Here is a 15,493-nt window from a genome sequence, read left to right as displayed (position 1 = left end):
CCCCTAACGTCGAGGTACTCGAGATGGCAGAGGTCGACAGCATCGAGTCCACGCTGCTGAAGATCCAGCTGCGCTGGATGGGTCACGTCTCCAGAATGGAGGACCATCGCCTTCCCAAGATCGTATTATATGGCGAGCTCTCCACTGGCCACCATGACAGAGGTGCACCAAAGAAAAGGTACAAGGACTGCCTAAAGAAATCTCTTGGTGCCTGCCACATTGACCACCGCCAGTGGGCTGATAACGCCTCAAACCGTGCATCTTGGCGCCTCACAGTTTGGCGGGCAGCAGCCTCCTTTGAAGAAGACCGCAGAGCCCACCTCACTGACAAAAGGCAAAGGAGGAAAAACCCAACACCCAACCCCAACCAACCAATTTTCCCTTGCAACCACTGCAATCGTGTCTGCCTGTCCCGCATCGGACTGGTCAGCCACAAACGAGCCTGCAGCTGACGTGGACTTTTTTACCCCCTCCATAAATCTTCGTCCGCGAAGCCAAGCCAAAGAAAGAAGATACAGTTATAAATGTTGGAATATATATCCTTTAATTGTATATCTGTTTTCTTTCCTCTATTTGGATTGCCGCAGTAAGTGCGCGTCAACACACTGGACATTGAGTAATGGAGTTAAGGGGAGGAGATTCGCAGGTGGAGGTGGAGGAAGTAATACTAAAGGGAGTGAATATGGCTCATTATTATTCACTCCCTTTAGTATTACTTCCTCCACATTGAAATTTGTAAATTTTAATGTAAACGGGAGAGTGAAGAGAAACAGAGTTTTAACATATTAACAAATATTTAAATAATGGGAGTTGACTTGCCTTTTCTGCAAGAAATCCATTTAATTGAAAAACAACATTTAAAATTAAAAAGATATGAGGGTGGGTATGCAACAGGTTCTTGGTTCAATTCTAAGGCAAGAATTATGGACCTTTCTGAATTTGTAAGTCCCTACAGTTGACAATGAAAAATTTAATCAAGAAACAATTCCTAATCTAGCAGATACACATGAAAATATTTTAACAGGAGGAGATTTTAATTTTTGTTTGGATCTATTTTTAGATAGATCTACCAGTGGAGTGATGAGGGCTAAAGAGGCAAAGGTTACATTGTTATTAATGAGATTTGAATTTAATAGATGCATGGAGGAGAATTCATCCTAGAGAAAAGGATACTCTTTTTATTCGAGTAGGCATGATTCTTATTCCAGAAAAGATTTATTTTTCAATTCAGCATGGATGCAAGGTAGGATATTGAAGCAGAATATAAAGCATGAATTATGTCTGATCATTCACCTTTATTAATGATGATTGCATTGCCTGATAAAACGAAATTGGTTTATAGATGGAAACTGAATCCATTATTACTAAAAAGAATGGACTTTTGTGATTTTATTAGAAGACAAACTCAGACATTTTGTGATACAAACCTGAACTCAATGAATGCTAAGTTTGTAAGAATGGGATGCTCTGAAAGCATATCTGAGAGGGCAAATTATGTTTTACTTCTAAAATCAAAAAGGAGTATATGAGAGATAGATCAATTAGAAAAGGAAATAATGGTTTCAGATCTTCAAAGGAGGAGTTCTGAAGATAAACATAGACAACTAATTATTTTTTTAAAAACTTCAGTATAATACATTACAAACTTATAGAGTAGAGAAAGCGATCTCAAGAACTAAATAAAGGTATTATGAAAGGGGAAAAATTACAAAGTACTTGTATAGCAACTAAAAGCAGAGCAAATTTCAAGAATGATTAATGGAATTAAGAATGACTAATATTATCAGTTATAAACCTGAATAAATAAATAAATATTTTAAGAATTTTAATTCTAAATTTTATAGGTCAGATTCTTTAAAGGATGATAATAAAATAGATGGATGTTTACCTAGATTGAGTATGGAAGAAGACAAGAATTGAGTGCCTACCTCACATAGATAGAGGTGAGGAAGGCAATGAGTTCATTACAAAGTAATTAATCTCTGGGTGAAGATGATTTTCTGCCTGAACTTTATAAAGAATTTAAAGATTTATTAATTTTTTTCATGGAAATGTCAGATCAGGCATCAGCACCTCACACTCTCCCAGAATCATTTTCAGCAGCAATAATTACTGTGATACCAAAATATATATATAGATCCTTTAAAACCTACATCTTACAGACTTATTTAATTATTAAATGCAGATTATAAGATTGTTGCCAAAATTTTGGCAAATAGAATAACTAAATTACTACCTAAATTAATAAATATCCATCAGGCATGATTTGTTAAGTTAAAAAAGAGACAATTGGCTGACCATGTGGCTAGATTATTTAGTATTATTCATTTAGTGCAACAAAGAAGACTTTAATGGTGCACCAGCTCTAGATGCAGATTTAGTGTTTGATAGATTGGAGTGGGATTTTTTGCTTAAGGTGATGGATAATTTGGATTTGGAGAGACCTCTATAAATTGGATTAAGGCATTATACAATGATCCTAAAGCTAAAGTTGCAACCAACTGAGAGATATTGGGTGCATTCCAATTGTCGAGATCTAGTAGCCAAGGGTGTCCCCCTTCTCTAGCTTTGCTAATATTAGCTATAGAGCCATTTGCAGAGGCAATTAGAAGCAATTTCAAAATTAAGATTTAGAATTGGTCAAGAAGAGCATAAAATTAGTTTAGTTGCAGGAGATGTTTTAATATATTTGACTGAACCTGAGACTTCCATGCAAAAATTATATTTTAAATTGGAAGATTAAGGAAAGATTTCTGGTTATAAAATAAATTGGGATAAAAGTGAAATTGTGCCCTTTATGAAGGAGATTAGTTAATGTCAAAGAAACACCCAATTCAAATGGCCAAACAAAATGGGATTGAAAGTCTAGAGATTCGTGTAGACAATAATTTTTAAATATATATACATATATATATATATAAATTGAATTATTTGCCATTACTTAAAAATGTTGAAGATTTGAAAAATTGACAATTTTATCTATAACATTAGTAGAAAGGGTTAACTGTGTTAAGATGAATATATCCCAAGAATATATCTTTTTCAAACTTTACCTATATTAATAACTCAAGGGTTTTTTTCAGGAATTAAATAAACATGTAAGGAAATTCCTTTGGAAAGATAAGATGTCAAGAGTCTCTATAGAGGTTAATGTGGAAATATGAATTGGGTGGCCAACAGCTTCCTAATTTTAAGAATACTATTAAACGGCCAAAATGAGATTTCTTTCTTTTGAAAGAGAAGAAAAGCCAGCATGTGTTAAAATAGAATTGGATAAAATAGGAGAGAGATTAGTAGAGGAATTCATGTATAAATGGGATTCAAAATTTCTAGCTGGTGTTAAAGAAACACCATTGTTGAAGAACTTGATTAATAAGATAAATGATGAAATTGGAACAAAAGAAGGTATATCACCTAAGATGCCTTTGATTCAAAACTGTTATATCTTTTTCAAAGGATAACTAATTTTTAAATACTTGGTTTTGTAAAGTGATTAAAAATATTGAAAATTGTTATGAACAGAGATAATTGATATCGTTTGAACAATTAAGGAATAAATATGGTATAACACCTTTTTTGTTATTTTCAATTGAGAGGATATTAAGGGAAAAAGTTAGGTCCAGCTATGTTGTTACCTATTTGTAGTGTTTTTTCTTTGCAAATTTGGCGCACATATATGCAAATTTTAGGTATAAATATGTAGTAGTGTTCTTCCTGCTCCTCGAGACTTGTGTTAATTCTCTCTAAATTAACTATTTAGAAATTCTGGAGAATCCTGTGTGTTGGATGGCAATTCTCTGAGCAATCCTTAAAGCTTTTACCTTTTTATTCTTTTTCTTCATTTTATTATATTATTTTTCTCATATATTAATTAATTTTTCTGGGGTTGGGGGGGTTTAGGGGGAGGAATTGTAACCATGTAGTGATTGCAACTTTTTAAAAAAATTCTGTTGTTATATATTAATCATGTATGGAAAATAAATTAAATAAAATATTTTTTTTTAATTCCTCTCCGTGGCAATATATATTTACTTATTTTTACACAGATCTATTGAACACCTCCCAAACCTCCCAACAGTTACAATACTGTAATTTAATCTTCTGTGATGCTGGTAACATGGTAATGAAGATCAAAGAACAATATATGAAATTTAAAAATCTTCCTCACAAAATAATTCAAACTAAATGCAATAAATGTACAAAACAAGCAAAAAGCCAAATCTCCAATTAAGAATAATACAGGAAATTACATTAAAAGTAACAGAACTTATTAGAAACTTCAATAAGGCTTCCCAAATTGAAACCTGACAGAAAAATTAAAATGTAGAGATTATACACCACTATATTCCACTGCAAGGAAACAGTTTGCACCTTTAATTTTGTCTGATAATCCATCACCTCTCCACTCATCTGAAATTTAACTGCAGACATCTCTTCTCTTGCAGCCTCCTTCAAACTTTCTGCTTGCTCTTGTGTTTTCATTAATTTTCTTTGCAACTCTTTTATAGTTGTTGCTAAGTCTTCTGATTTCTTCAATTCTTCTTTCAGGTGTTCATTTTCATTTTTGAGTGCAAAAACATTAACATTTAGTTGGTTTTGTTCCAATTTCATCTCATCAAAATATGTTGTCTGCTGTTGACAAATGTCATTATACATTTTTTCAGTTGCTTGTTTTTCTGTATTTAATGTACAAATCTGAATGTCAAGTTCAGCCATTTCAGTATTTACCCTCTTAAGCAGATCTTTGGTCTCAACATTCTCAGACTTTAATTTTTCTATCAACTTTTTCTGTTGAGATGATTCTTCTTTGAAAATTGCAAGCTGTTCTTCAAGTTCAATTATCTGCTGTGCTAAATTCTCTCGCTCTCTTTTAAAATAATCCTCCTTTTCTTTCAACATTAAGAGTTTTTCAGTATGATCTGTGTTAATTGAAACTATTTGTTCTTTCAGATTTTGAACCAGGGTTCTGTATTCCTCTTTGGAACATACCGCAAGATCTAGATTACGGTATAGATTTTCTTTTTCTTCAATGGCATATTTAAGATTTGACCCGAGTTCTTCAACCATTCCCTGTAACCTGGACACCTCACTTTGCTCAACTTCAAGTTGAATTGCACTACTCTCTAGTCCCATATTTATCTTCTGCATCTCTTTCTCATAAACGTCTCTCTCTGTCACCTGTGATTTCTCACCTATTAAATTATCTGTAAACTGAGAAGGTTGCGAAAAGTTATCCTCAAGAGACAATTTTTCTTGTAGTATCTCTCTTTTTGCCTGACATTTTTCAATGTTCTCTGATAACTGAATTGATAGGTTAACTTCTTCCTCAGCTACAAGGGAAATGGGAGAATTTTCATTGTGCTGTAACTTAAATAATTTATTCTCCAGGTTTGAAATCACTTCTTCCTTGATGTGCAAATCAACTTGGAGATTTACTAGGCAGTCGCTCAACTTTATTTCTTCTTGTTTCAGCTCATCAAGTTCAGATTGACTTTCTTTCAGTTTTGTCTCTGTTTTTTTGAACTGCTGGAGAGAATTTTGCAATTTTTCATTCAATTGTCTGTTTTCTTCCCTTAGCTTTTTCTCTTTTTCATCCACTGGAACCATGATATCAGCTACCTGGCCCTGCAAGTATTTCTCAGATGCACTTAGTCTATCTATCTCAGCTTCAAGAGCTAAACAAGCTTTTTCCATTTCTTTCTCTCTTTCCATATTTTTTTGCACCATATCCTGAAGTTTCTCGTTCTCAATTTGTAATTTTTGATCCTCAGTCTTCATATGTTTTGCACTACTTTGACCATTGGTTAATAGTTCTTCTAAATCTTGCAATTTTTTTCTAAGATCTTCATTCTCACAGTAAACCTTACTTTGAACCTCCTGGAAGTTCTGTGTTTCAGTAATAGCAGCAGTCAACTCTGATTTGTTTATTGTAAGCTGATTAGAAATATTATTTATTTGTTCATCTGCTGCTTTACATTTGATCTGTGCTTCGTCTTTCTCATTTCTTAGCTCCTGAATTGCCTTCTGCATCAATTCACATTCAGTTGTCTCACTTTCTTGTGCACTCTTTATTTTTCCAGATTTTTTCAGGTAAGATTCTAGCTCTTCATCATTCTTTATAAGAATAACACTCTTGTTCTCCAATTTCAAAGTTATCTCTTTCAACTTTAACTCAAGCCCATCTATTATTGAGTCTTTTGATTTCAAATCATTGCTGACCTTTTCCAGCTGCAACTCCTGCATATTGTTTAACCTCTGTGTTCCAATCTCCCCTCTCTCAGCATAATTCAACTTATCAAGAATTTTGTGGATTTTCTGTGCTAAATCACAGTGGGCTGCTGTCAGTTGTTTCTTTTCAGTCAAAATATTTTCTATCCTCTCCACCAGCTCTATGTTATTCTGTTCTGCTTTAATTAGCTTGGTCTGAAGTTCATTGACATCGCTATTTTTTACACCTTCTGATGACTTGATCCTTTCCATTCCTTGTGTTAATGACTGCAGCTTTATTGCATAGTGTTCATAACATGTCTCTAACTCTGTTGCCTTTGACTGAAGTGTCTGCTGTTTTTCACTGGAACTATCTTCTAACAGCTGCAGAGATTTCTGAAGTTCCTCCACATGGCCTGGAGTGAACTGTTCACACTGCTGATTCAGCTCTTTCACTGTCTGTTTCAGCATGAGGTTCTCCTCCACTGTATCAGCAGTTGATTTCTTCAAAGTTTCTAATGTTTGCTCATGTAACGTTATTTTATTTTGTAATTCTTTATTTTCCAATTCAATCTGTTGGATTTTTTCTTGCATTTCTTTTTGCTTTACATCAGATTGATCAAGTTCAACACGTAACTCATCAAGTGTTTCCAGCTGCTCCACTGTTAATGAATTGTTTATTTCCTGATTTGGAGGAATTTCTGGAGCCTGCAAAAAGATGCAAAGCACAGGTGAATTGTGCTGCAATCAAATTAGCTTGTAACTTAATTAATAATAATTTCCTTTATCAGAAAGGCACACAGAAACTAGATCTGTAGTAGCTGTTTAAAATATTACATGTAGGTGGCTTACTCATATAAATGAGGCTATCTTTTTGTTTTAGTCCTCCTTCTGCCAAGCAGTGCCCGACAGCTGAGTATTTTCCAGCAGCCTCACCCAAAGATTTTTAAAACATTCTGGTGATTATCATAACTTGGACTTAATTGATGCCACTTCTGTGGAACAATCATACTAATTTATGATTTTGGCACTTACTTGTAAATAGTTACTGACCAAACTGCTTATACTGGAACATCTACTTGGTGGTTTCCAATGATGAGATGGAGAATAAGAAATGCCAAAAGACCGCCTTGAAATAAAACACAAACAGCAGTTTTATAATTACTTATCTAAATTACATGAGATAAAAAATAATTACTTCCTGAAACTTCCGTTTAATCCAACACAGAAACATCTTAAAAATGGTCAAAATCCTATAATGGGATGCCACCCACGGGAATACCAAGATGAGAATTTCCAAAACCTCTGCAGCAACCTCTACCAATGTTGACAGGATAATTCCTGTCCTGCAAATGAACAATGAGCACTCAACACACTGGAACGTACCTAGATTGTAAGTTCCAATTAATCTTTCTTGTCTGGTTGAAGGCAGAATCCTTTGGTTACTTACCAGGAAAGATCAGTTAATTGCCCTAAGTGGCTTATTTATAACACTTAAAAACCTACCTGCTTTATTTGGAGATTCATCCCCAAATGCCTCCGCCAGGATTCATTGCATCTTATCAGGCACCAAATTTATTCTGGGTGACATTAGTTAACCAACCATTCATTCCACGTGTTAATCTCAAAAGTTTAGTGAATGACAGTAACATTCAAACATTGAAAGACTGAGGATGCGACATCTGATGCTAAATCTAAGAAAGTAGATCTAACTTTGAGTGGAACCATATCATCTAAATCAACTTCCATGTTAAAAGAATGAGATCCTGGGTAGTCTAAAACCCAATGGTATGAACATTGAATATTTTAATTTGAGGTGCCACCATCCCCTCACCCTGAACAGGTGTCACTGTTCTCATCTGTCCTGCACTTATATCTATTTCCCCAGTCTATTTCAGAACTGCTTTTCAGTACTCTCCCACCTCCACCTCTTCCACCTTCATCTATCTTGGCTCGAGCCCTTCCGCCCTCTTGTTTTTATTGCTGCCTCCCCTTCCCACAGTGGTCTTGACAAAGGATCCCAACTTGAAATATTACCTATCCATATCTCTCCACTGATCCAGCCAATTTCATACACTCTATATTAAAATCCTAAACATTTAAATATATACCATATGCTTGTTTTGTGAAATTCTTCAACTGATTCAGTAGATACAAACTTGCTCAAAAAAAATGAACCACAACTTCAGATCACTTTCCATCTCAATCCCTCCTACTATAACAGTGGTTCTCAACCTTTCTTTTTTCCACTCATATACCACTTTAATTATGCCATAGGTGCTCTGTGATTAGTAAGGGATTGCTTAAGGTGGTATGTGGGTGGAAAGAAAAAGGTTGAAAACCACTGTTTTCATTGTATATAATTGACTTGTGTGCATGGTTTCATCACTCCAAAGGAATTGGGCCAATGACAAATTTTTCTCAAGCAAAATAGTTCAATAATAATTGTCTAGAACAGTGATTCTCAACCTTCTCTTCCCATTCACATACCACCTTAAGCAATCGCTAACTAATCACAGAGCACTGTTGGCATAGGGATTACTTAAAGTGGTACGTGAGTGGAAAGAAAAAGGTTGATACATAGGATCAGTTGGCAGTTTCTGCATTTTAGCAACTAATCTGCTGGACAATTGTTTTGCCATTTCCATAAAGTGGCCTAAACAGGAATGATGGAGCAGCATTTTTCATGGAAATTAGAAAGCAATTTTTGCACACATTGGAAATATACAAATAGCAAGTATGTTTCACCCTTTGTGCATGGTTACATCCGTCACTGACTTTCAGATTCAGCATTTAAATTCTTAAACATTTATCCATGAAATATGCCAGAAAATATTATTAGGACTTGCCCATTTTACTATGTATGTTATCAGCCCTTAATTATTCAATTGAATTATTTATTGTCACATAATGAGATACAGTGAACACTTTGTTATGGCATGTCACCCAAGTCAACCCATATTTAAATACAACAAATGGTTAAAAAAAGTGTTGGACAGAAAAGTAGTTATAAAACAGTGTAAAGCATTACAAAGAAGTAGAATTTCGTGACGTTATCTTTTACTTATAAGAAGTTCATTCAAGAGTCTATTAACATTGGGAAAGAAACTGGTGCCATGAGTTTTCAAATTCATGTACCTTTTGCAAATGGGAGGAGGGAGAAAAGAGTATGATCAGGATAGGAAGGGCCCTTCAGTGAATGTTGGCAGCTTTCCCAAAAAATCAGCAAGTGAAGACAGAGTCGTTGATGGGGAAGTACATTTGAACAATGGGCTGAGCTGAATTTACAATTCTCTAGTTTCTTGTTGTCTTGTGCAGAGAAGTTCCCATACCAGGCTGTGATACTTCTGAAAGAATACTTTCTGCAGTGCATCTGTAAAAATTAGGAATTTAGGGTGATGGGTGAGGTGCCAATCAGGCCAGGGGCTTTCCTTGAATGTTCTCAGGTTTTCTGAACGTTGATGCAATTGAACTCAAAGTAAGTTGATGATTCTATGACAGGCATCTTATACATAGTGGTAAGACTAGGTTGTAATGAGTCTCTCCCCACAGTATATCTAGCCTCCAGCCTGCATTTGGATTACTGTATTTTAGAGCCTGGTCTTCTTGAGATTCAGATGTTGATGATGCCAAGGATAAAGATAAACAGGCATAGCAACTTAATGTCAAGGATAGTTGGTTGGCTTCTCTTATTGAAGATAATCATTGCCTGGCACTATTATAGCAGATATTAATAGCCATTTTTTTTCCAGTTAAAGGATTTTTGTTATCCTGGAGAGGTTGAACTCATGCACTAATTGCTTAAACATCTAAAATGTTATGCAATCAAAAGTGAACATTTTCTAATTTCACACTGAAGAGTAGCTGATAGATGAACCAAAAGTTGGTTATTTCTTTAGCACTGCCTTGAGGAGCATCTACACTGATGTCCTACTTGTCATAAACATGAATTAGCTTTCCTTGAGTGAGCTTTTGCTTTAGGCAGTGAAGAGTTCTCCTAACCTCCTAAATCACAATGACCTTTAACTGCTTAATGCCATTATTCTCTTTCAACTCCCCTCCCTCTCTGTCATTTAAACAAATTTTAAGTAAGAAAATTAATACAAGAAGAATCGTTCCCCAAACATCTGCTACTACTGATACATTCTGACAGCTGTATTCTTCAGGAATGATTCAATCTTAGAGCCAAGAAGCCAATTTTGATGATGCTGCCATCACTACGTCTTCCTCATTTTCGTGAACATAGACAAGTGTTGATTCACTAGTTGATGGAGGAAATTCTTGGAGCCAGAAGTAAGGTTGAGGAATCATAGATCACTCCCTTCTGACTATATATTAAGCCACCACCTCTAAAATGTTTGTCCTCTTGGTGAGACAAGATTATAGAGAGATGGTCTCAGAAAAGTCTGAGACACTTGCTAATACGAAGGGTGTGCCACCAAGAGTTGCATGAGCACCATAATCCTAGCCTTACCAGATTTTTCCTACACAACCCATCTTACTTTGTTTTGCAAACATGAGATGCTTTTCCATTTTATTAATCCACTTCATGAAGATGAGCATAAAGTCCCTTGTTCAGTCTTCTATGTTCTGAATGAATCTCAGCCTGTTCATTCATTAATAATAGTTGTGAACTTACAGTTTAGTATCTCTCTTGTTAGTTTAGTACCTTTTACAGTGTCTCTAAATCATTTTTTATTTAAAGTGCTCACTGGATTTATAGTTGCACAAGAGAATGGAGAGGAGATTCAGCAGGATGTTGCTGGGACTTGAGTTTAGTTATGAGAGACTATGATGGCTGGGCTTCGGAGTGATAAAGGCTGGGATTGATCTGATACAAGTGTGAATATATAAGAGTGTGATCTGATAGATGTATTCAGGTAGTCCCCAACTTACACATACCATCTGTATATATGACTGGAAAAAAAATGTATGTAAATAGAAGAATTATGCTTTTGGGGTGAAAGTAGGGGCCTATCTATGGAAAATATTATCTATGGCAATGATGGCCAACCTCTCACGAGAGCTGGCTTGGTGGCTGCCATGTTGTATTTGATGAATGATAAAACAAATACAATGGATTTCCAACTTGTGTCCATTTCAAGATCAGACAGTCCATCAGAATCAAACACAGTCGTAAGCTGGAGACTACCAGTACAAGATTATGAGACTCATGAAATAATCAAAATCTTTTCACCTTCACAAAAGAGCATAGCTTTAAGGTGAGAGGAAAGAATTTTAAAGGGCATTTGAGGGGTAAGGCTTTTTTTTTAAATACAGAGTGGTTGATATCAAGAATGCACTGTCAGAGATAATGGTATCACTTACATTTATTAAACAAATAAGGAAGGCATAGAGAGATATATGAGTAAATGGGATTACATTGACAAAAGGATCAGCATGATCTGGTGAGCCAAAAGGCCCATTTCTGTACTGAACGTGCGTGCGCGTGTACATAATTTATATTTATGTATTTTAAACACACAGATACTAAAGACTGTAGTCTAACCTCATTTTGTGCATTCGGTTTGTCAGTTCTATAACTAATCCCATACTTTAAGAGAATCCAACACCAATCGGAATATGTTGGAATTATAGAACCCATCCCCCAAGAAAACCACACCAACATCAAAAAAATGCATACAAAATGCCCTACAATTAATTCTTAGCCTTTATTTTCTTCAAGATATTTGTTGTTTTGTGAGAGCAAAGCTGCAGAAGTAACCATTCTATCTTAACTGACATAATGGCACACAATGGCTGGGGGTGAGAGAGGTTTTGGAAGAGGTTAACTAGAGGAGACCTGCTTCCATCCTATCACTTCTTCAAAGCGTCGTCCACTTCATCAAAGCTGTACAACTGTCTGAATGAGATAATGCCCAAGTCTGAGTCAAATACTCTGGGTGGCAGCCATTCAAGCTGTCCTCTAAGGTGCAAAGTAGTTGAATACACATTTTTAATGACACAGTCTCCCAGCAGCCATAAATATGCTCATCCAGTAGCAACCATAATTCTGTCTGTAGTCCTCTCATTCCTGGTTCAAACATTTCCGGGTTTGGGACCGGCTCCAATCTTAAACAAAAAGAAACAGGATTGTCATGTGTTCTACCAAATGAGTGTTTCATTATGATCTGCTCCCTCTGGTGGATGATCCTAAGGTTCTATATCAATGGAGATCAGGGAGTATCCTACATCATGGACAAAACTTTTTCATCCATATTTCCAATTACAAGAGTAGATGGTGTTTTCACACTAGTTTCAAAAGGAACTTGTGGTGTTTCAAATTTGTTGCCCCATTTTCCTGCAACAGTGACTACAATTCAACATTTCACTGTTAACTGTAAACACTCATGAAGGACATACTTTATTTTTCTCTAGATTTCATAGTTGAAATGTCAAAGATCTTTTCCATCAGCAAGCTCTTTTGTAGGTTGGCTATCATTTTTTTTTGTACAGGCCCCCCCCCCCCCACCCACCCCAAGGCTAAGCCATCAACTATTCCTTTGGACTAATAATGGCTCCACAAAAGCCAAGGGACCCTTGCTTTGTGTGAGTGTGGATGGTAACGCAAGGACTGTTTCATCTATTTTGCTGACTTTCAGATTATATGATGCAGTATGTCCTGAAAGAAGATTTAATTTGAGTCTATTGAAAAGGTTCAGTGAAATTGCATGGCAACATGTGGATTATATATATTGTGCATATGTTGAAAGATGAAAATGAAGCAGGAAAGAAATTAATATAAAGCAATGTATGCTTGATGTGAACAAGGGCAATAGTTTTGGGATATCAGCAATTGCACAAGGGGTAGGATATGGCAAAGGCTGTTAAGGAATGTTGTCCGAAAATAAACCATAAGTGTGTTTGAAATTAGGAGACATTTCTGATACTGGTCCACTGTTCAACAAGTGTTTATGATAGCCCACTATGCAAAATAAAACAAACCAGAAATTAAAATGACCCAATCCTCCCAACAACAACTTTATGCATTCTGCCTTATCAACTGCTCCACCTATCACTACTTGCATTCACCCATCATTTACACCACTATTCTCTTCTAGTTCATATTAGGGAATGCCTTTTAATTGTATAATTTTAGGATAAGCAACAAATTCAATATAGGCACATCAAAAAATTATTGATCAGTTTCTTCCACTTCTCACTTTGCTAATTTAGAGAAACAATGATAATGACGAGTTTAGTGTCAGATTTCGTATGCAATAAAATTCTGATTTGCTGCAGCTGAACAAACTTCATAAACATGCAAATAGCATAAATAATATTAAATTAAAAACAAACGATACATACAAAAGATAGATAATAAATATTCACAGATGCCATAGTGTAAGAAAAAAAGTGGCATTATAAGAGGGCCAGAAAGTCCTTTTTCTGGTGACAGAGCAGTCCTTAATTAGCGTAATAAGGGGAAGTTGAAGAGCTGGATGGTCATTGGAAAGAAACAGTCCTTGAACATAGAGGTGTTCGCCTTCAGGCTTCTGTATCTCTGCTTGAAAGTAGCAGTGAGACTAGGTAATATCCTTGGTGATGGGGTCATTTATGATGTTGGCTGCCTTCTTGAGTCATTGTTTTTAATGGATGAGCGATCGTACCCTGTGATGGACGTAGCTATGCTTGCTACATTTTGCAGCTTTCTGGGCACTTGGATTTTTCACAAAAGAAAAATAATAAAATTTATTTTAAATTTAAAAAATTGAAGCCACCAATCAATATACTTCCACATTTTACTTGTTGAAGTTGGATGGAGCATTTGATGACCTACCAAATCTTCTTGAACTTCTGAGAGAGAATTGGAATTGGTGTACCTACTTCATGAGAGGTCTTCTGATAAATGGTCTCCCAGGAATTTGAAGGTACTAATTCTCTGCACCTCTGTCCCATCAATGTGGGCAGGTGCAAGCTCCCTCAGCCTTCCCTTCTTAAAAATCAACAATGAACTCCTCAGTCATGGTGACATTGACTGGTGCTCTGGCACCCTACCAGATTCTCAGTCTCCATCCCGCATTCCGACTCATTATTTCAAATGATTTGATCTCCATCGGTGGTGTCATCAGCAAATTTAAAGATTGGGTTGGAGGCAAAATTTTCTCCATACTCAGTTTTCTGTTGTTCAGCCATTGATTTTTTTTTAATCTGTTCATTGGTAGCTAACTCAACTTTTCAAAACAATGCATCTTCAGATATTTAATTTTCTTCTAAAATTTCATGTGTAAGTTTATCAATGTTCAACAGATTTGCTAAGTGCATTTGTTAAATGCATTATTTTGTTAAAAAAGGAACCATGAGAATACATTACAGTAAAAAATACATCACTTAACTTTTCAATGCAAAATTTCACTTTCATAATGACTTGGGTTGTTTCCCCATTCTGCAGAAAATCTCTTGATTTAATGGGAAGAACTTTTAGTATCACTTCCCACACAAGAGTATCTGGTATTCTATTTCAGCAAGGCATAAACACATACAGAAAGCAGCTAACAAGCTTTAAAGTTTATTCGTCACAAAATGTTTAGTACGGTGAGAAGGGTTCTTCTGTGAGCAGCCTATCACTAACATTCCTTCAGCCGTGTAAAGAGTGCAATTACGAAGTACAGGATTGCAATGAAAAAAAATCAATTAACACCAAATGGAGCAGCATGATACCAGTACTGTGGGGCTTATCTAGGAGCCTAATGGCTGCAGGAAAATAACTGCCCTTAAGACTGCTGCTGGATGCTTTCCAACTCAAACATTCCACCCCCCCCCCCCCCCCCAAGCAAGGAGGAATAAGAGAATGGGTCCTTCAATACGCTAGTTGCTTTTCCTGGAGAGCAGGAGATATGGTTAAAGACCACAGAATGGAGGGAAATCTGTGTTATGTTTTCAGTTTCTTCAATATTGTCCAGATCAACACCCAGATTGTTCACTTGTAGAAGTTGTTAAGGGACATGGAGAACATGCCAAAATGACAGCCTTCCAAGAAAATGGCGAAGTTGTTACATTTTCTTGGCCATTGTGTCAATGTATCTGAGAGGCCAGGTCATTGGAGACATTTCCAAGAACTTTCCACTTCAGCCTTATTGATGTATATGAGGGGAGGGGAGGGCAATCTTCCCACCATCTCCAGAAGTCAATGATCATCGCTTTTGTCTTATTGACATTGAGAGCAAGCTTGTTACTTTGGCACCATGCCACCAGCCTTTAATCTCTCTCCTGTAGTCTGTCTCATCTTAATTGAGGCCCATCCCACTTCTGTGGTATTGTCAGCAAATTTTTTATTTAGCTGTGC

General features: G+C 36.0%; 1 protein-coding gene across 9 annotated transcripts in view; it reads right to left on the bottom strand.

The window, feature by feature from the left end:
* Positions 1-15,493, bottom strand: part of fyco1a (FYVE and coiled-coil domain autophagy adaptor 1a) — a 169,718-nt gene that overhangs the window by 118,742 nt on the left and 35,483 nt on the right. For all 9 annotated transcript variants that reach the window (XM_069910198.1, XM_069910231.1, XM_069910242.1 and 6 more), the window contains exons 7-8: positions 7,243-7,336; positions 4,372-6,915 (exon numbers count right to left, since the gene is read on the bottom strand). In XM_069910198.1, the coding sequence (XP_069766299.1) occupies positions 4,372-6,915; positions 7,243-7,336 (2,638 nt within the window). The remainder of the gene's footprint in view (positions 1-4,371; positions 6,916-7,242; positions 7,337-15,493) is intronic.

This window comes from Narcine bancroftii, chromosome 1 (genome assembly GCF_036971445.1).
Source record: "Narcine bancroftii isolate sNarBan1 chromosome 1, sNarBan1.hap1, whole genome shotgun sequence".
Lineage (NCBI taxonomy): Eukaryota > Metazoa > Chordata > Chondrichthyes > Torpediniformes > Narcinidae > Narcine > Narcine bancroftii.
Note: the sequence above shows the minus strand (reverse complement) of the source record. Positions and strands in the feature narration are given on the sequence as shown.